At 39.2% G+C, this 23,058-nt stretch overlaps 1 protein-coding gene across 1 annotated transcript in view; it reads right to left on the bottom strand.

Annotated features, from left to right (window-relative positions):
* rin2b (Ras and Rab interactor 2b) overlaps positions 1–22,773 on the bottom strand; it is a 48,460-nt gene extending 25,687 nt beyond the window's left edge. The window contains exons 1-7 of the mRNA XM_088341607.1: positions 22,535–22,773; positions 11,819–11,951; positions 6,337–6,431; positions 4,414–4,624; positions 4,230–4,344; positions 2,191–2,263; positions 494–585 (exon numbers count right to left, since the gene is read on the bottom strand). Coding sequence (XP_088197733.1) covers positions 494–585; positions 2,191–2,263; positions 4,230–4,344; positions 4,414–4,624; positions 6,337–6,431; positions 11,819–11,881 — 649 coding nt within the window. The 5' untranslated portion in view covers positions 11,882–11,951; positions 22,535–22,773. The remainder of the gene's footprint in view (positions 1–493; positions 586–2,190; positions 2,264–4,229; positions 4,345–4,413; positions 4,625–6,336; positions 6,432–11,818; positions 11,952–22,534) is intronic.
* Positions 22,774–23,058: the final 285 nt, after the last annotated feature.

A 23,058-nucleotide genomic window follows, 5' to 3' on the forward strand; every position in this document is an offset into this window, starting at 1 on the left:
TGCTCTGTTCTGGTCCTTCCTGACAATTATAGTCTAATTACATTGGTTGACTTCTTCCAGTGCCCCTTTTGGATAGAATCTTGTTTTTCTATTATCGTTATGGACAATGAAAATATGTTGTTAATGTTTCTCATACTGTTACATAGAAGCATAACTTTATGTTCTTTGTTTTGTCTTTTTCTTTGAATAAATTAGTATCTACATGCAGTCACCAGAATTATGTTCATTTCTTGTCCTCTGTAAATCTTCTTGACAACAAATATTTAGTGTATTTAGTTGCTGTATAAATCTTGGATCAAATGGGATTCATTGCAATTATTTTATTGCATACCCACTCAATCGCAGTAGTGCGCGGTATTTACAGCCTTTTACTCAAATATGACGAGGGTGCACGTAAAAATGGGAACATTATTCCAGTAAGGGAATCTTAAAGACTCTCAACACACTTTATTTACCCCAAGTGACAAACTTATCAAATATTGAATTAAATTACCTTTTCCAAGCTGAGCGACCTCTTCCAGATCTTTTTGTGTCTTGCCTGATGCAATGGCTTCTGGGAGTTTAAGTGGGAAGGGCAACACATCCCTAAACAATCAGAAAAACAACATAAAAACAGTAGTAACATAAAAAAAGACTACCAGATGGATCAGGCATTAAACGGCACAATTGATGTGAGGCCTTTTACACGTTTCATGGTTCTGTTGCCACACTCCATTGCATGACTATAATTTAGTATCAGTACCACTAGGGGGCCATGTAGGACTACAACAATTAATGCTATTTAAATACAAAACAAAGGTATTTGCATATGTATTAAATACATTGGATTGCATGGATTATGACAGAACTATACTTTTCTTAATGTGTAATATAATACATTATTATATTCCATATGGGAATATGAACTTTAAAACTCAAATGAGAATGACCCCTAAAATCTAATAAGTTTCTCTGATTTGTGTTTGGCAAAGAGAAACTAGAATGAACCCTATGCACAGACTTGACTTATTTTTGAACAAATGCAGGTACGGACACAATATTCCGGCTTGATTTAATCAGGTTGGATTTGAGGAATTCTAGCAGTCAATATACATCGCTACGATGTAAAATAACAAATTTATTGTGATTGTACAGCATTACAGAGCACAGGTAAACATTTGGTCTCAGACTGAAATGTATTTGAAATTGTTTACAAAAAAATGTTGATAGTGCCTATAATTGCGTCAGCTCGGTTAAACTTTTTTTTTGCCATTGGATTGATTGAATAATGTTTGTTTGGTATGTTTACAATATTTGTGTAGCCCTTAATCACAAGAAGTCTCAAAGGACTGTACAGACAATTCACAGACATCATTGACATTTAATAGAGGTAACAATAGAATATCTGGTTGACAGCTTCCTAAGGTCCACATTCATAAGCAATTAAATAGTTGTTTTAAGCCTAGATTCAAAAACTTCCACTTGGTCTTGCGTATCAAGTTAATTGGTCGGGCTGGGGCCAGAGTCTGGGTCGGGCTTGAAAACCCGCAGGCTAAATTTAATGGGCCCGATCTTACCTCTGAAATCTTTGCAACGTGGGGTCATTGCAAAGAGGTATCACACAGATTGCATACCTGTCAACTTATATGTTTTTACTCATTTAATACGTTTGTACACCGTAAAACATTTTTATAGGGAGTCCTTTTAAAAAAAAAGACAGATTTTGTCTTTCCTATTTATATAAGGATCATATTAAGGTTTAGAAGTAAAATCAAATGTAGTGCTTCAAATTGCTTAGCCAACATTTGGATAACTACCAATTATTCGTAGTCAATTTACACCTAATTTAGACAATTCTTTTGAAGAGCGACAGTCATTAATTTATAAGTGATGCATAAATAGCATCAATTGCAGTTTAAATTCAGGTTTCATGTGGAAATTATAGTGCATTCAATTTATTATATTTAACTAATCTTTAGAGAATATGTAAATTCCATACAATGGATGGATGAATGCACAACATTTAATATTAGTTAGAGGGTGGGTGAAAGGATGGATGGATGGATGCATGGATGAATGCATGGATGGATAGATAAAAGCATTCATGGATGGATGGACTAATGGTAGGACTGTCAAAACGGACCTGCAGTCATACAAATAATCCCCCCCTCCTCCAGTATCACACAAACAAGAGAGAATATTGTTATTTACCTGCTTATACAGTAGAATGCCAATAGGCGGAAAAGGTCTGCAAAGCTTATTCCAGATCCATCAAGAGAAAATGCTGTAAAGCAATCAAACCGCTACTAAGTATTTACACAGTCATCACAAATAATAACATTTGCAAAATCGGTGGAATAGAAGTATTGAAATTCATGTCAGAAGGGCTCTGCCATGCAGTATTATCTTCTATAAATGCTTCTGCAATTTGGCAAAAAACTACTACCGTAAAAATAGTGATTTCTCAGGAAACACCAACAATAGCATGCTTGTAACTAATAATAGGACATTATCAAAGAGAACCAGCAAAACATGCAAAGGCAAACCATAATGTTCACTAAAAAAACAATACTAAAAAACAATAAATATCTTCAAGCAAGCAGAGAATCTATATAGAAAAAAAACATTGTGTGCTGCTATTAATTCTACAAAAAAATCCACAGAATTACTTTCAGTCTTCGGATTATTGCTTGCGTGTAAACGTAATATTGGAGAAACTGTTTACATGCCCTTGTGCTGCCCCAACTAGTATTTGTCTCCTCTTTAAAACAAAGCCAGACAGCTCAGACTTGGCAAGATGAACGTCACATTGTGTAAATTGCTTTTATTGGCGTAGTGAAATTCAGTTGAAAGAGTGTTTCCTTTGCAAAATAAAAAGTACTTGTTCCGTTGGTATGTTACTACATTCTAACTTTTCTTAAGGAAAATAATTCAAGATGTTACTCAATAATCCGGGGCAGCACGGCGGCGCAGTGGTTAGCGCGTGTGCGGCACAGTTCTCAGGTCATGGGAACCTCCTGCGTGGGTTAAAATCCAGCTCCCGGCCTTACTGTGCGGAGTTTGTATGTTCTCCCCGTGCTTGCGTGGGTTTCCTCCGGGCACTCCGGTTTCCTCCCACATTCCAAAGACATGCATTTCAGGTGAATTGGCCGGTCCAAATTGTCCCTAGGTGTGACTGAGCGAGTGAGTTGTCTGTCCCCGTGTGCCCTGCGATTGGCTGGCAACCAGTTCAGGGTGTCCCCTGCCCACTGCCTGATGATTGCTGGGATGGGCTCCAGCACCCCCGCGACCCTACTGAGGATAAGCGGTGCAGCTAATGAGATGAGATGAGATGAGATGAGACTCAATAATCCGATATGCATGATCTGATGGCAGATTATGTACTTTGACTGAAAATAAACCCTAAATAATTTATTTAAAAAAGCATATATTAAACTTAATAGAAAATAAAAAATATCTGTATATTTAAAAAAAAATACTTTGAAATGTGATTGTTTTATCTATTTAATTAATCACTATTTTCTGTCTTTACCAACATGGATAACATTGTTTAACTGGATTTTCTGATGTGTGAATACCATAAAGATATTTGCATGTAAAAAAAAAGAAAAGGTGGGGGTCTATATTGTTTTTAACTTTGACAAAAAAACTAAATTTCTAAGAAAAGGACACCTGAACATAAAGTATTTGGCATTGCTAACGGATATTTTTATTTAATTAAAAAAAATGACAAATTTTAATAGGGTGTTTTGGTTAGTTGGAATGAATGAGTTCCTTTTCCAATTTGTAATACATGTGCTTCGATTTAACAGTTTTATCAATTCCTGTTGAAAGCCTTTACTGTAATTGTTCATAATATAACCCTCCCGCAAAGGAGATTGCATAGGATGTCAGTTCATTTTTTTGACTATTACTGTGCATTTGCGTTTGTTGGTTTGACCATTATGACCTGTTTACATCATTTGCACTTTTAGCCAATCATGTTGTAGCTGTTCCTTGATACCCACACCCTTTAGGGCGAATCTGCTTTCGTGACCTAGGAAATTTAATTTACCACAAAAAAACAAAAACAAACGGGTGCTTTCAGAACAGGTTTGAATTTCTTATCCAAGGTCTGGGCTCCTCCTGTTCTCTCTACAAATTTAAAAACCCCTAAATGTCTTCTCATGTTGAATGTCTACTAAACTGTACATTAAATAGTATTTTACTCCAACACAGCACCGTAGAAGCATGACGGTGACGAAACTTACTATAGTGGCTCTCTTTGACAGGGAAGTGGCTGATGGAGCTTTCCGACGGATCTACTGTCAGCCGTACGGAAAGGACTTTTCTCTGCAGCGTGAGCGACTTCCTGACCAAGAAAACCTGCAACACAATACGAAATTATTCAAATTTTGCTCCACCTACATCATCCAGATAACAGCCCTCACTAACCCCTGGAGGCTGTTTCAGGAGGATCTTGGCAGCTTCCTCCTCACTGACAGTCAGCAGCAGCCACACGGGATGCGTCCGTTTCAGTCGGTCCAACACACTCATCCTCTTTCGTAATGAGTCATATCCATTATCCCTTTCGCACTTCATGCCCGTATGCCCGGGCTGCTCTGGGTAAAGGCACCTCACGTCATCGGCCACCTTGTACTCTGGCCTGAAGAGGAAACCGGGAAATCGGAATGAAACCCTATGTAAAGTGACCCATAGTACTGAAAAAAATGTTTTTCCAAAGTTTATACTTCAGGCAAGCAACACAACTTGGAAATATGGATGGACAAAATTTCAAGACACACATAGTATGTGCCCCAAGACACCTGTCACTTGGATTATTCAAATAACCATCAGTGTTCTCGTTTGCCCGCGTCCTAGACGCATCATTTTTGCTGGGGACGCATAGTCTCAAATCAACGTGTGTCCCCGGGACGCAACTTTTTTGACACTAAATTGTCATTAGATAGATAGATAGATAGATACTTTGTTCATCCCCGAAGGGAAATTCACATTTCCAGCAGCATCCTTGAGCTGAGAACAAAAATGTTTTTTTAAACAAAGATTTAGCGCACCAAACTTTTTTTTTCTGCTTTGATGCATTATATTACGAATTATTATGTTGTATGAAGAAGTTAAGAAAAAAGGAAGTATAAAAGGAGAAAATGAAAAAAAGACAGGTTTATGGTTATCCCTCTAATCGGTATATTACCAACAATAATTTGATGCAGAAAATGAATTAATAATTTGATGAATAAAACTGAATGAATATATAGATTTTATATATTTGTCACCGATTTACAATTTCAACCTCGATAACACTAAATTTTAGGGACCCATAGATCTCTGTTGGGACCCATAGATTTTTGAGCATGCGAGTCCCCGGGACTCATCACTTTTCAGAGGTAAAATGAACACTGAACCATGGTATCATGTTGTGTTGAGGATTCATGATTCCTGATAGCAAAATGTTTTGGTTTGGGATATTATTCATATTATTTATTTGGCTAGGAAAGCGAGCTCTGTTGTGGGCAAAGAGCTAGACAGCCTAACAACAGTAGCTGAGAGACGGGCACTGGAAAAGCTGCGGTCAATCATGGACAATCCATCGCATCCACTACACAGCATTATCTCCAGACAGAAGAGCAGTTTCACCGACAGACTGCTGTCACTGTCTTGTACTACGGACAGACTGAAGAGATCTTTTCTTCCTCATGCCATGAGGCTCTTTAACTCTACCCGGCAGAGTAAAAGCCCACATCAAACCACACCACCTACATTGCATATTACCGAATTTTATTGCAATATGTATTCTGTGTAGCACTATTTAGATATTCTATAAAACACGCTACAGTGGGCATTTGCACGTCACACTGGGTATTTGTATATTGTATTCTTTTTGCTTTATTATTGTATTGTTCTCAGCTCAGCAATGCTGCTGGAAATGTGAATTTCCCTTCAGGGATGAATAAAGGATCTATCTATCTATCTATCTATCTATCTATCTATCTATCTATTTACACAGAAGTGCCTTCAGCTTCTAGACCATAACTTTACTTCTGTTAAAAAAATGAGAAATTGCATATAACTAACGGTCTCAAACCAGACCGAAATACACATAAAAGGAAGCGACCTCTTTTAAAAATCTAAGGTAACTGCAATCGGGTGACTCACAGCTCCGCAAACCATTTCCTTTTAAACACAAGATAAAAACGCTACATTATGGCCTATGAAACCCTTTGAGACTCTTTGTGATCAAGGGCTGTACAGAAAAGCATGACTTGACTTGACTGCCATGAATACATTTGATCAGTGTGCTGTGGAAAGAATGTTTAGGTTTTTATAAGACAGCAGTATTTTTGTTAAGGACAATCATACCCTCGTCCATCCACGGGTTCTTGGTCCACTTCGGCAGAGGTGTGAACCATCTCTTTCTTTAACTCCCCAATCTCCAACGCAAACGCGTCAATCAGCTGCAAGAATAAAGAGCCAAAAGAAAGCCTTTAAAAATGAAGAATGATCAGGCTTAAAAACAATAGCCAGGGTTGGTCAGTTTTCCTGTGTGTGTGTGTGTGTCTAATTTCCGACAGGCAGGAAACAAAACACAAAGCGGTGTGCACACCTACATCCAAAGTGTGAGAAAACGTTGTTTGTTTTCACTCAGTTTTTCGACATGTTTTTTTTTTACTACCTTTGTCTCACGTGTTCCTGCCTCACATTTGACATTGTTCAGCAGCATTTTTTTTCTTATCTTGCGGTATAGTTACATTTGTCTTGTAACATTTTCAATCGGCTTGTCTCGTCTTGTTCAGTATGAATCCGACTTGTGTGTGAAAGTCGCAGGGTTGGGTAGGGTTACTTTAACTGGATTACTTTCAATTACTTTTGGATTACTCCAATACCAAATATGCTAATAAAAGACAAAAGAAACTGAATATGAATGAAATGACTAAAATTTGTGCAGGCTTGGGGAGTAACGGAATACATGGAACGGCAAAAATGATGTTGGCAAGCTGTTTGGATTTCTTTTCATTTTGTTTCTGTCGCAATTTATGTTAGTTTTGCCGGAGATCAAAGACGTCAAAGCCAGGAGAGAAACCTTACCACGTGTCGTGAGTCATAATTTCATTCATATTTAGTTTCTTTTGTCTTTTTATAAGCATATTTGGTATTGGATCCAAAAGTAATTGAAAGTAAGCCAGTTAAAGTAACCCTACCCAACCCTGGACAGTCGTTTGCTTTTGTTTCTGCAGTATCTGCTACATACATACTGTACATGTTTGCATATGCAGAAAAAAAAGTAAAAACCCTTTTCAGCATTTATTTAGTGATCATTTGGTGGGGCTTTACCTGCATCAGTTGCACTATTAAAATAGCAGTACAGTCAGTGGTGCCTCCAGATATTTTTTACAGGGGTGGCCTTATGAGGGAACGTAAAATCTTCGGGACACCAAAACTAAAAACCATTGTTTCATTAATTAGGGATAAATATTCCTCTATAAATAAAATTTGTACGTACACAAAAAACTGTTAAAATGTTGAGAATAAATATCCATCCATCCATTATCTGCACCGCTTATCCCCAGTAGGGTCACGGGGGGGCTGGAGCCCATCCCAGCTATCTCCAGGCTGTGGGCAGGGTACACCCTGAACCGGCTGGAGAATAAACATATATTTGAAAAATGTCCCTCTTCAAGTGTTTGCTGTACCATAGGAAAATGTTGGCGGACAGCCAGGATTTTACTGGTCCCGCCAGAGTCTTTTTAAAGCACGCACCCCGCATAAACTGTAATTAGACGGCTTAGTAAAATTTGACATTGAAATTGGTCACAATTTCCCCAAGTAGCGTAGCCCCTTTCTCTCTCTCACACAGCTCCCTAGGGAGCTCTCTGTGTGTTTGCCTGCTTTGTGACTGACAGGCACATTTTTAGCAACTATTTCTACCTGGCCTGCTGCTGCATCCTGCCTGCCAAATCTATATAAACCTCTACCAGACGCAAAAAAGAAGCAGTTTCAACTACAGAAAAAGACAATGTCAGGTGTAATTTATGTGATAAAATGGTTTGCTACTGCTACAAATTTACATAAACACACAAGAAAATCACTCTACCAAGAGAAATAAGCAGCAACCAAAGATGTAAACATGTTGCTGTTCCTGAACAAAAACCAAGATATCTGTTGTCACTATGGCAACCGAGCCAAGGAGAGATAAATGATACTAAATTTGCATTACTGACCTTATTTTCTAAATATTGTGCAATGGAAAGAATGTGACATTGTAATAAAGTATTTGTATTTTTTATAAATATTTTGTGTACTTTTAAAGTTTGCAATGTAGTCATTTGATTAAATATAAAACATTTTAGTGCCTAAAATCTTTGTGCTGTGTTTATCATAGTTATAAACTAACTCAGAGGGGCAGGATGCAATTATTCAATGATCATGACATTTCCTCGCAAAAAGTATGGGTATCGATTGACACTTGACACTACCATGTCTTTACTTGTATAGGATCAACACCAAAATTCCCAGTATCGCCCACTCCCCCTGTAAACCATTAAAGAACGGGCATCCTGTCATAGCAGCAATCACAAAAGCAGCAGTACGGATATTTATCAATGTAATTTACCAAATCACCAATATGTATAATACATTTAATTGAATTTAAAACTCATATCAAGGATTTGGCCTGGTTACCTGCTAATACGATACTTTAAAATAGTACAGCATTGGCATCTGAAAAACACTAGTTATTCTAGTCTAATTCGATGACGAGCAGATTTTGCATTAAACTCCTGTCTCAATTACCGGAGTTTATGGGTGAGACTTGTATGCTGTGTCATTACCTTTCATAACTAGTGTATTTGAGACTCAATAGTTGACAAGGGGGCAGCACTGCGGCGCAGTGGTTAGCGCGTGTGCGGCACAGTTCTGAGGTCATGAGATCGAACCTCCTGTGTGGAGTTTGCATGTTCTCCCCATGCTTGCGTGGGTTGCCTCCGGGCACTCCGGTTTGCTCCCACATTCCAAAAACATGCATGTCAGGTTAATTGGCCGGTCCAAATTGTCCCTAGGTGTGAATGAGAGAATTGTCTGTCCCTGTGTGCCCTGCGACTGGCTGGCAACCAGTTCGGCGTGTCCGCTGCCCGGGGATGGCTGGGATGGGCTCCAGCACCCCCGCGACCCTACTGAGGATAAGCGGTGCAGATAATGGATGGATGGATGGATGGATAGTTGACAAGTGCATACAATCATCATAGATCTAGCTTTTAGATTTTACTGCACTACAGGGTGTCTCAAAAAAATGTACTCACTCTTTTTATGTGTTGCAGATATCCTAAATTACTGAAGCCATGGCAGGAAATCAACTTACCGTATTTTCCGCACTATAAGGCGCACCTAAAAGCCTTTATTTTTTTCAAAAGCTGACCGTGCGCCTTATAATACAGTGCGCCTTATATAAGGATCAATATTAAGTCGCAAATTCTCGCAACTAAGGCAAGCAGCCGCCGACTCGATTTTCCCCCGAACGCCAAGTAGTCCGCGGTGTATGCTGGGATTTATTTACCGGCGTTTCATTGGCTAACCAATGTGTCAATCATCGTTTGAATGGATCACTATTGGCTAAAGTTATTCGGAGGTCAAGGGGCGGATCCTTTTTATCATTTACAGGCTGGCATTGGCTTAAACGGCAAAACAAAGCCTGCAATTGGCCGAAAAAGATGAATGTGTATAGCACGTGGTTGACGGCATAGAGAAAGCATTTTTTACTATACTGTATTTGTAAATATTTTATTCTCCTGGATTTACTATACTCACGGATATAAGAGGACATTGGCTGCACATTATTATGAACACAACGACTTCAGTGAGCTACTCCGGCTATATATTATCCCTGTATCTTGTTTCAGACTGAACTCGATGTTTCTGTGATAAGCGGTGCAGATAATGGATGGAATGGAGTGTCTATTTTTAAATTCAACTCAATTCCAAGTGTTTATGGTCATATATACAGTAAAGTTGCGAGCGAAAAAGAAAATAGAAACTAAGGAATGGTTGGCATTTCTTGAATCCCAAGACTTTAACCTTCCGAATGATGGAACGATGCATTTGAGTGACATCGTACGGACACTGCATCCGCACGTGTTCTCGACACATATTTGCAGCTTTGCAAGCTTTGGGAATGTTGAGGGGGTAATAAGTTGGACTGAACCATCTGACTGTTTTGTCGACGTTCCCATTGTAGCGCCTTATAATCCGGTGCGTCTTATGTATGTCAAAAATAGGACCAAAAACGATTTTTTCGGGGTGCGCCCTATAACCCGGTGCGCCTTATAGTGCGGAAAATACGGTAGTTTCAAAGAGAGAAAGTTTGTCCTGAAATGCCATTGGAATTGCATTGAAATTGGAAATTGAAAGACAATGTCGTGATATTCCTAATGACATGTTTCACGACGTTTGGGAATCCCTTGGTGCCCGTTATCAGCGTTGTCTGGACAATAATGGTCATCACTTTGAACATTTGGGAACATGATTCTTCAATTACATTTGTCTCATGTATTCGATGCTATTTCACTTCACTCTATGTTCCTAAATAAAGGTTTTCTCGTCATTCGAAGAGCGAGTACATTTTTTTGAGACACCCTGTAGATCAGGGGTGTCAAACTCATTTGAACTCGGGGGCCACGCGATAGAACAAACATTCTGTCGGGGGCCGGACTGGTTGATTAAAGAGAAAGAAAAAGAGAGAGAAAGAAATAAGAGAAAGAGGGAGGGAAAAGGAGAGAGGGCAGGTCAAAGAAAAATAGGGCGCGAGAAACAAAAGATAAAAAGTTGTGAGAGAGGAGGAAAAGAAAGGGAGAGGAAGAAAAGATCCAAAGACAAATAGAAAGACAGAAGGAGAGAAAGGAAAGAAAGAAAGTGTGAAGGGTATGAAGAGAGGAAGAGAAAAGAGAGAAAAGGAAAAAAGGAAGTTCGAGCAAAAGAAGTTCAAGACACAGAAAGAGAAAGAGACAAAGAGCAACAAAGGAAGAGAAAAAGAGAGACACAGAGAGTGAAAGAGGCAGAGAATGGGAGAAAAGGGATGAGAGAGAGAGAGAGAGAGAGAGAGAAACAAAAGATAAAAAGTCATGAGAGAGGGGAAAAAGAAAGGGAGGGGAAGAAAAGATCCAAAGAGAAATAGAAAGACAGAAGGAGAGAAAAGAGAAAAGAAAGTTAGAGCAAAAGAAGTTCAAAAGACACAGAGCGAAAAGAAACAAAGAGCAACAAAGAAAGAGAAAAAGAGAGACACAAAGAGTGAAAGAGAAAGAGACAGAGTGGGAGAAAAGGAGTGGAAAAGAAAGAGAGAGAGAGAGAGAGAGAAATAAATACAAGTCCAGTGTCTTTGTTCGAGGCACCTTTCTTTGGCAACATCAAGTTGACCTATTTCAACCAGCAGCTTGTTTTTCTCTTGCGCTTCTCTGAGTGTTGTCTCGCGGGCCGGATTTAATCCCTTAGTGGGCCTGATCTGGCCCGCGCGCCGCCTCTTTGCCACCTGTGCTGTAGATCGATGTTTTTCAATTTACAATGTACAAAATTTTCTTCCGAGGGAGGACGCCGCCAAAACTCCCATAAACTGCCCCCCCCCCAACGGGGTCTCATCAAATGTTATGGCAAACAATGCTCTTGTTTTGTGAACCCCAAAAAAAAAAAACGTATTATTCCAGCAACTATGTAAATTCAAAGGTGCTTAGGACCATCTATGGGAGGGGTTGATTACAAATGAAACTAAATTTGACATTGCTAATTAACGGACGACCTGACTGAAAAAACAAAATACAAAGAACTTAATCCTTGCAGAGATGCTTAATTAAGACCTTACCTTGAAGAAGCTGCCACTTCTAATCATAGAGCCAGGTTGAGGATTGTCGCTTGGTGAGTCCATTGTGTCTTCTTTTTGACATGGACAGTCTGCTGAATGGCTTTCTATTTACATCAAGAATCAGGCTGGAGCTCTGTGGAACAAACACACATCAGGGGAACGTTTTCCACTTTTACCACATTTTATGAGTCTCAGTTGTTTTTTTTTTTCCTTAACTCCCTGCAATTATACTCTTCTCGTTTCACTTTTTGTGCCACAACCCATTCAGACGATTTAAGCTTACCACTTTTTTGTCAGCTCATTGTCACTTCATATCTGTCTTTTTTATCCACAATTAAAAAATAATTTGATCCTATTGCCGGATATTTATAATTATTTTTTTCATTAAAGAATGAAACCCCTTCTACTTATTTGTTTTCAAAAGAACACCTAAATGTGTTGAACTTTTTGACGAAATGGAAAGAACCAAAGAGAACCCCATTTCTTTTTGACCTCATAAAATTTAGAACTACATAACTATTAAGGATCAGTATTATCTTATTTTAGGCCGACGTAACTGAAAATCAAGGATCACATCCAAATGATTCTAGCCTGATTGAGTATTGAACTCTAGGGTAAACATGTGACAAAACTTTAAAGAGAAAAAAGAGAAAAGACTGTCAGGATACATAAGTAAAACCACAGACAGACTGAGGAGACCTTTTCTTCCTCATGCCATGAGGCTCTTTAACTCCACCCGGCGGAGTAAAGGCCCACATTAAACCACACCCCCTACATTGCATATTACCGTACTTTTATTGCAGTGTGTATTTTATGTAGCACTATTTATATACCCTATACAACACGCTACAGTGGTTATTAGCACGTCACATTGGGTATTTGTATATTGTATTCCTTCTGCTTAATTATTGTATTGTTCTCAGCTCAGGGATGCTGCTGGAAATGTGAATTTCCCTGCGGGGATGAATAAAGTATCTATCTATCCATCTAAAAAGATTTACAACATAGTGCTAAGAGACTGGCCTAAGTAATAACAATAGTGCAATCAAAGACTAGTGCATTGTAACAGTAGTGCAATGAAAAGTAGTGCAGCAGAACATTCAGCAGCAAAAAAAAAAAAAGGCACATAATATATTATTTTACAGTTTTGTACGCTCGTAAGGGTGGTGATGGGCCTTGAGAATAAACTTTCTGTTATTCTCTTTGTCATGGTTTTAAGGGACCGGTAGCGTCCACCAGAGGACAACAAAGGTTGTGGCCAAGGTGGTAAGAGTCCTTTATTGTGTTAATTGTTTGCTGCGGTATCACAAGCCGGCAATGTCCTCTAGACAGAGCAGAAAGCAGCTGATGATCTTATGGGCTGTGTTGATTATTATTTGTCTGATTTTCCTGTGGGCAGCACGGCGGCGCAGTGGTTAGCGCGTGTGTGGCACAGTTCTGAGGTCATGAGATCGAACCTCCTGTGTGGAGTTTGCATGTTCTCCCCTTGCTTGCGTGGGTTTCCTCTGGGCACTACGGTTTCCTCCCACATTCCAAAGACAAGCATGTCAGGTTGATTGGGCGGTCCAAATTGTCCCCAGGTGTGAAGGAGCGAGTGACTTGTCTGTCTCTGTGTGCCCTGCGACTGGCTGGCAACCAGTTCAGGGTGTCCCCTGCCCACTGCCCGAGGATGGCTCGGATGGGCTCCAGCACCCCCGCGACCCTACTGAGGATAAGCGGTGCAGATAATGGATGGATGGATGTTTTTCCTGTCCGCCGCCCCCAACGTAACACACGGTAAAACAGTATATCTTCTTCTCTGTTCCTTTATCTTCTTGGCTCATACCTCACTGTGAATGTGTAAAACTGGAGTGGCATGCCCAATTTCGTTGTCACAATATGTTAACCCATTTTGTAACAATGACAATAAAGGTATATTCTATTCTATTCTTCTTCTAGTCTATATCAAAATGCTCTCCACTGTGGCTTTGTAGAAGGACACCAGCAGCTTCTGTTCCTGGTTGTTCCTCCTGAGCCCCCTCGGCACAACTCTGGTGTTTGCAGACCAGGAGAGGTTGTCAGGAATTTGTATCCCCATGGGTTTGAAAGAGTGGACTCAAGTCAATATATAAATGTTTGGGTGTATAAAATATAGTTTTTTTTACCTATATTCTTTATTTAAAACAGTTTTAGCTGTGTTTTATCCTCCTCTAACCTCTTTTCGGCCCTCCCCCATATTCGTTTCCTTCACAAATCCCCTCACCTCATTTATTCCTCACCCTGCCCCTTTCTGCTGGCCAGCCTGAAATCATTAGGTCAGTCTTCCTCTTACTGGCCGAGAAAACTACACACCAGGCATGCACGTTACTCACACGGAACGAGCACTCCACCACCACAATAAGATTTCCACAATGAGGGAGGAAGGAAGGAATGCATGAATCTTGACTCACCAACATAAAGCAGGAATACAGTGGGACCTCCTTATAGGAGCACCTCTGAACACGAGAAATTTAGTCTCATCTCATCTCATTAGCTGCACCGCTTATCCTCAGTAGGGTCGCGGGGTATTGGAGCCCATCCCAGCAATCATCGGGCAGTGGGCAGGGGACACCCTGAACTGGTTGCCAGGCACACGGGGACAGACACCTCATTCGCTCAGTCACACCTAAGGACAATTTTGGACCGGCCAATTCACCTGAAATGCATGTCTTTGGAATGTGGGAAAAAAACGGAGTGCCCGGAGGAAACCCACGCAAGCACGGGGAGAACATACAAACTCCGCACAGGAAGTCTGGAGCTGGATTTGAACCCACGCAGGAGGTTCCCATGACCTCAGAACTGTGCCGCACATGCGCTAACCACTGCGCCGCCGTGCTGCAGAAATTTAGTGAATTTAGTCATTTTTATTTGAAACAAAAATCTTGCTTACTATAAAAAGGAATATACAGTTCACGAGCAGTCCCAGATGATACCACTAGACACCGCTCGAGACCACCTTGAGACCGTATTTTGATGCACGAGCTCCTCTTGAAACGATAAGGTACTCGCATTATCTTATAAAGTTGCCTCTTTGTTTGCACTTTATTAAAAAAAACTATTTCCAGGTGTATAGCATTTTGATACTCTTTGTGATTAAGGGCTATACAAATAAAAATGACTTGACTTGACTTGGCCATGTCACTTTGGTCAGGGTGACAACACACTCTTCTGTTCATCAGCAGGGCCCGACAGCTTTCACTGGTTTACCCCTGCCGCATCATACGGGTGCCCTGTCCATCCCTTAGAACACGTCTAAACATCCCACTATCCTTTTACAACACCTCTCCACTCATTCCTATCACCAACAAGAGCTCGAGCTTCCACTATATTTATTGTTTTATACAATAGAATACTCTGGTTTCTGTGGACTATTTTTCACAACTTCAATATTTGAATAAAGGGGATATTAAAAGTTTTTGGAAAATCTGATTTATCGACTAATGTAAAAAAATAATCGACCAATTCTTTTAATATTATAATTGTTATTGCTGCCCTATATCACTAGTTGTTTACAAAAATATTGTTTTTGCTTTGCTGTAAACACACAGCAAGAAGGACCTCAAGCTACATAATGATACTTTTTTCTGAGTACCAAAAATTCTGGACTATAGAGCGCACCTGATTATAAGCCGCACCCACCACATTTTAAGAGGAAAACCGATTTTGTACTTACACAAGCCGCACCTGTATATAAGCCGCATGCGCCCACATTAAAACATTTCACACAATCACAAAATTAGCCCAAACCCGGCTTTGAGTCCTGCGATTGTAACTGAATATAAAGTACACAGTCCAAAAACCACAGCCGGCAAAATGAACAGTAAATGATACCGGTACCTAAAGTTTGAAGCGGACCTGCAGAGTCCGGGTACCCGTTGAAACTAATCCAAGGAAAAAAAGTCTATATTTCCAAAGGTAAGGGTGGGAAAAATATATATCCACTATTGTCCGCCGCGACAACAGGTCTCACTCACCTTTACCCCACTTCCCGTCAGCCCGCGTTTGCTCCGCCCCTCTTTTTTAATTCGCAAAACATATCAGAATAAGTGTCTCAAATAAATACATTACAAAAATATACAGGTGCAAATACATATTATACATCGGTTACACATATTTACAAAGAAAGACGGTACACCGAGAGAGTTTTCAAAGCTTTAATTATAATATTATAACTTTCATCCCAAACCGTGCCTGTGAAGGGTAGCAAAACGCTACTAGCAACACGCTCGCAGCACAGTATACGGGTCTGTTAAAAAAAACATACCGTACTTGTTAAAATCACGGTAAACCGTCCTCATCTTCCTCCTTATAACTGACGTCATCAGTCGTCTTCCCCAGTATGGGAAAGAGACCTTGTCATATATACGTCGTCCCACGCCCCCTTATTCAAAAACACGCTCGCAAAGTGAAGTTTACGTGCAGTAGCTCTGTTTCCTTCTTTATCGGACTGCTCGTTTGCTTTCAGCTTGAAAGCTACGTCATGTGCCTTTCTTTTTGCGATTTGCATGATGAGGATATGTCTACGCTCATTTAATTTGTGCACAAGCTAAGAAGTTGCAGTCTTCCTCTGCGCATATATTCCACCGGTCTAAAGCTTACCTTCTGTACTCGAGCGCCGCTGGCGGCTGTTAGAAAAATGACATAAATTGGGCGCATCACTGAATAAGCCGCAGGGTTGAAGTAGCGGCTTATAGTCCGGAATTTACGGTACTTCATTGATTTCTCTTTTTCATTTTTTAGACACAACACCGTTTAAAATCTGAATAGATGCTTGGTTTGTGTAAATGGTTTTGTCTTTTTACACCAATAGGGGAGAAGACGCCTTTGAAATAAAACAACAAGTTGAGCAAAAAAACATCTGCACGATTGGTAAAGTGATCTCCACTCCAGCAACGCTGTGTGCGACCGCAAAGCAGAATCTAGGTCAGCTGTGTTGCCCGAGTTCAGCTTAACTGACTGGCCCATGTTGTTTTGGTTAGTCAGGAAACTGTTTTCTTTTTTTTGGAATGCACAGGAATGGAGTGTTGACTTCATGTTTTCGACATGTTAGCATTCCCGTGGTCTTCTTTGTTAAAGTACGTGAGCAGGGCCGGTGCCTTTTACGAAAACCTTCGAGCTACTTGAAGTTTTATTCTCTAACTCACTCGTAGGGAATAATAATGTTGTAATATTGAAATGTGTAACAACACAGATTGTCATGATTTTATGTGTTCTTTGCTGAGAATTCTGTTGGTTGTAAGGGTTCTATTCCAAAGCTTATGATTGATGCCCACCTCATATTCTGTATTGTCCTGTCTTTTTCCGACTGCCTGCCTGGTGGTGATACGAAGGAGAAGGACGATTTGAGATGAGTCAGCGGACCAGCGTTTGACCTGAAGCATGTGAACGCCTGCATGGACCAGCTGGCAGAGATGGGAACCTGCTTCGTGGCCGTCATAGACTTTCTGGACTAGTTTACAGGCTGGGGGCGTCGCTGCTGTCATGCACTTTTCGGACAAATTTTCAACATGTTACCTAGTGTTTACTATGTTTGTGTACTGTAATGCTAAATGTAATTCACCCTGGTCATCCTGAAAGGGGGATACCACTTGTGAGGTCCCTTCTCAAGGTTTCTCTTTTTCCTCACGCTGAGGTTTTGAGTTGTTCCTTGCCCGCATGTTGGTTTAAGATCAGGTAATTGTGTCATTGTAATCCTGTGCAGTCCTTTGAGACATTTTTTGTGATTAAGGGCTATATAAATAATTTTGACTTGACTTGACTTGTTTCAAGTATTGGTTACACCCAAGGTTCTTACAGCTTAAGGTTAAGCTTAAGTTAAAAGACTTTTTGAGACATTTCAATGCCCTTTGAAATTAAATTTAAGACTAAGTCTACCCAAAAAACACAATAGAAACAAAAGAAACAAACAAAAAAACACATATTTAATGTTTACATTAAATTTTATGTGTTTTAGAATAGAATAGAATAGAATAGAATATGCCTTTTGTCATTGTTACAACATGGGATATGCTCTGACAACGAAATTGGACGACTCCAGTTCCACATTTACAGTGAGGATAAGAAAACAAAGAGACAGAGGAACAAAAAACTAACTGACTTTATATGCATTGTGCCCCGTACACATTTTCTGACACAGCTTTGACCATGGCGAAGAACATTAAACAAGCCACTTTTCATCAAATGTACATTATGCCGTGGTCCAAAGTACACGTGTCTGTCCGAATTTGCTATGCGTATTGTGGGTAGACCTAAAACATGCATCTACTCTGAAAGGCCCGACTGAAACCACATCACCGTTTGATAATTCCGTTATTAAGGTCACGCAGTTTTGTCACTAAAGTAAATCGGTGAATTATTAACAAAGACAATTGATCAAACTTACTAAATCTTTTTAGTTAAAACAAACTTAAATCTTATTAATGTGTTTACATTTTTTAATCGTAATAATAGTAATAATCATAAAGATAATGATAATAATAATAAGCCTAAATCCGCTCTGTATTCACTAGCCCACAACAGATCTAGATTAATTGAGAAAAGACATTACATTTTTTGTCATCATCATATTATTTTTACTCACAGTACCACACACTGTGCAGGGTTAGGGTTACATTTTGGCTGAACTCTTTCCCATAATGCTTGATTACAATGTTGTACAATGATGCACTGTGAGTATAAACAGTGTGATGATGAGATAAATTTCCTATGTCATATACAATTCTAGTGGCTTTGTGATTAGGATTCAGCACTCGCACAGCCGCGATCCGGGTTCAATTCCTGTTGCTTTAAATTTGATTTTTAAGGTGGAGCTGATGGGACACATCAGCTATAAATCAAACATCACATCCACTCTGCTAAATTAAAACCTGATTCTCTGAGCCAATGCAGTGGTGTACCTTTGCAATCATCACATTCGCTAAAGTTTCGGTACTGCAGCTGCTCCGCTCCAAGTGGACAAAAAAACTAGTTGAGAATAATTTCAAACAAGCCTAAATAAATAATCCGCAAACCCTGCTGACTAAAACAAAGTACATTCTCACAAAAGTGTAGGCAGGTTCGGGCGTAGATCAGCCTTACGCAGCATGCCTTCTCGCATTCCATCTCAAAGACGCAAGAAGAAAAACAACCTTCAAATTTACTGCTAAAATGAGACATTATGTGACGAAAATCCCAAGGAAGAATATATCATTGTGTTTCTTTATAAATTGTAGCTATTATGTCAAATTACAGTGCAACGTGCAAATTTGAATGCACAAAAAACATTCCAGCACTTCCTTTCACCAAATAAAACCTGTCAAACTAAAACTAATGCTCCCCAAATCAATGATTACAATTCCCCATTTAAGCAATAAAAAAACCTTACAACTATAAAGTGGCACCTATTTACTCACACCAATACAGACTAAGTAGAATAAAAACAGCGGTCAGGTGTGTAAACAAGTTTTTCTTACCAAGTAAACAACACAAACAACTGTTTCAGAATCGTTCTTGGTCTTTACTATGGAAGTCCTTTGAAAATTCTATTGCAGAAATACTAAAATAATACTAAATATATACTTTAAAAATCCTACAATGGATATACTACAAAAATGAGGGTTGGGTTGGGTATCCCTTAACCGCTAAGTCTGAAGGGGCACAATTTCCTGTGGTGTGTCTTGGGCAAGTACAGCCCGGTGACGCCCATCCCTGTACAGGCCAACATTTTGTTCCACCTGCAGAAATACTACAAAAATTTAAAGAAATGTACAGTACAATGGAAATACTGCAAAAATACTACTGCAGAAATATTATAAGAATACCACGGAGTGCAGAATTACAAAAATCCGAACTGTGGAAATACTGAAAAAATACTACAGTGGTCATGCTACAAGAATATTACAAGAATACTACAGAACTACTTTAAAAATCAAAATAGGAATAAGAATAATACAAAAATAATTCTGCAAAAATACAAGAATACTACAGAAATACAAAAACCTTACTATGGAAATACTGCAAAAATCCTACTGCAGGAATCCTACAATACAACAAAAATACAATTGTAGTAAAAATACAAAAGCGCTAAGGAAATACTACAAAAATACTACTGCAGAAATACTACAATACTATGGTAACACTAAAAATATCGCACTACAGAAATACTACCAAAATCATACTATTGAAATACTTCAAAAACACAACAAAAATCCCACTACAGAAATAGGACAAAAATATAACCTACAGTAACAATCCAAAAATACTACAGAAATACTACAAAACCCGTCTATAAAAATCATATAGCAGAAATACTGTAGGTATCCTGTAAAAATACTACTGGCTTAAAACACACTCCTATTATATAGCATATGAATAACCTATATTTTATGTTGACAATATATGTGTATTATTTGTTATTGCAACATTCGTTGCATCCTGGAAGGGGGATTACCTCATGTGCAGTCCCTTCTCAAGGTTTCTTCATTTTCCTAATGTTGAGGTTTTTGAGTTTTTCCTTGCCCTCATGTAGGTTTTAGATTAGGGCAGGGGTCGGGAACCTATGGCTCGGGAGCCATATATGGCTCTTTCTATGAGTATCTGTAGCTCAGAGACAAATTTGATTGCATGCAAAATTTCTCCATCTTGTTCAAAACTTGAGTAGTCTGTCCTATTCAGGTACACGCAAAGCCAAACCAAAGCTGAATACTATGATATTACTTCGCAGTATATATATAGGGCACGTTTTTTACTACAATTTACAGTCAAGGTGTCACACAAAAAAGGGGGAAAAAAAACTCGTTTTGGCTGTACAACGCTAAAGAATCCTTTATATAAAAGTTCACTATGTAATCTGTGTTCAGTGTTCAGATACCTTATGATGAATCCACAGAACTGTAAATACGCCAAAACGCCGGAAGAGAACTTAGTCATTTGATTGGGTAAGTGGGAGGGATGGGTGGAGCTATGCAAAAAGTGCAAGCACTCCCTCCCATCTCTCGCCCTACGCCGTCTGCGCCAAAAGTGAGCTCATCAGGCTCCCTATTTGCAGAATGTTGTGACGTTTTTACACAATAACTGCTTGCATCTGGTTTTGAAACCAATATGTATGAAAAAAGGGTCAAAAGGAGTTTCACCGATCTTGAGTAATTGCAAGAAAGAGACACGTTTAAAGTGGTATGTTTGCTGATTTTGGGACAGGGACTCTGGCATTATTCTCTTTTCATAATTTTTATCAAATCATCAAAAATAAATGTGCTGAAGACTAAGCTTTTGTCTGGGGCGCGGGTTTAGCAATTTAGTAAATTTGTCTCATAATATATGGTGTGGCTCTTTCCCAAAATAAAATTAATATTTTTTGCTTTTATGGCTCTTTGAGTCAAAAAGGTTCCCGACCCCTGGATTAGGGGATGGTGTAATAATAGTCTGTGGTTTGCAATAATCTGTGGTCCGTGCAGCCCTTTGAGACTCTTTGTAATTAAGGGCCATACAAATAAACATGACATGACTTCTGCACAATACTACAGAAACACATCAAAAATCCTAATAAATCTACAACAGAAATACTACAAGAATACGCTAACATCTACACTACATTAATAATGATTGCAATTTTTTTTATTTAGCAATAATAGAATGGTACCCGTACGACCCTAGTGGTTAAGAGATCCAACCAACCATCCAAAGCTTAAGAACACAACGCAGCACCCATTTAAGCACATTAAAAGACTATGTACAATAAAAACAAAGATAATTTGTGCAAACAACTTGATTTACAAAGTTAACACAAACTAGTCCAGCATCGTTCTTAGTTCGTTGCCCACTTGCAGTAAAAGTGTCCCGTATTATAGGCAGGGTTGGGTAGGGTTACTTTAACTTGATTACTTTTAATTACTTTTAGATTACTCCAATACCAAATATGCTAATAAAAGACAAAATAAACTAAATATGAATAAAATGATGACTCAACACGTGGTAAGCTTTCTCTCATGGCTTTGATCTCTTTGATCTCCGGCAAAAGTGACATCAAATGCGACAGAAACAAAATGAAAATAAATGCAAACAGCTTGCCAACATCATTTTTGCCGTTCCATGTATTCCGTTACTCCCCGAGCCTGCAGAAAATTTAGTCATTTTATTCATATTTAGTTTCTTTTGTCTTTTATTAACATATTTGGTATTAGAGTAATCCAAAAGTAATTGAAAGTTATCAAGTTAAAGAAACCCTACCCAACCCTGTATATAATTACCTTGTATTATACACTACAATATCTTTTTTACTCTATTATTTTAAATCTATTATATTATCATATACCACAACACGTGGTAAGCTTTCTCTCCTGGCTTTGATCTCTTTGATCTCCGGCAAAAGTGACATCAAATGCGACAGAAACAAAATGAAAATAAATGCAAACAGCTTGCCAACATCATTTTTGCCGTTCCATGTATTCCGTTACTCCCCGAGCCTGCAGAAAATTTAGTCATTTTATTCACATTTAGTTTATTTTGTCTTTTATTAGCATATTTGGTATTGGAGTAATCCAAAAGTAATTGAAAGTAATCAAGTTAAAGTAACCCTGAAGGTAACAAGATCTTATAATTCCCCCAACACCCGAAATTATAGTTATACAGCGTACACTATTCAAAATAGTAAAAAAAACGTAAAAGAAATACAATGAAAACGTAGAAAATGTGTGTTTTTGTGTAGTGTTTGTTCCAACTCACCTGATCAGAGGATCCTCAAACTTCAGTTTGTTCCACATTCTTCAGTTTTTCGAGGGTCGTCTGCGAACTTCACCGCCACGATTGTTTACACGAGCAAGCACGCACACTTGCATACTTTCCAGATTCATTCTTGGTTTTGGCAACACAAGCAACGGGAACTGTTGTCAACCATTTGGATTTTTCGCCAGTTACTTGCTCACAAAGAAACATGACGTCAATGACACCTTCAAGAGTTCAGCTTTAAAGTCACATTTCCCCCAACTCGCTTGAAAATGTCACCCTCTAGTGGTAGAAGAACGGTGCGGATATGAATACTGTTGATACGTGGTGCAGTGGTCAGCACATTCCGGGTGGAAACATGTGTTGGCCTGGAGAGGGATGGGCACCGCCAGGCTGTACTTGCCCATGGCCAGTGTTGAGCATGTTCAGAGCCGGTCCAAGGTACAGCGAGCTAAGTGGCTGCTTAGGGACCCGCAACCACTAGGGGGCCCCAAGGGTGGTTAACTTTTTTGGTGCCACTCTGT

Source organism: Urocampus carinirostris, chromosome 8 (genome assembly GCF_059441175.1).
Source record: "Urocampus carinirostris isolate Australia breed hairy pipefish chromosome 8, RoL_Ucar_1.0, whole genome shotgun sequence".
NCBI classification, from domain to species: domain Eukaryota; kingdom Metazoa; phylum Chordata; class Actinopteri; order Syngnathiformes; family Syngnathidae; genus Urocampus; species Urocampus carinirostris.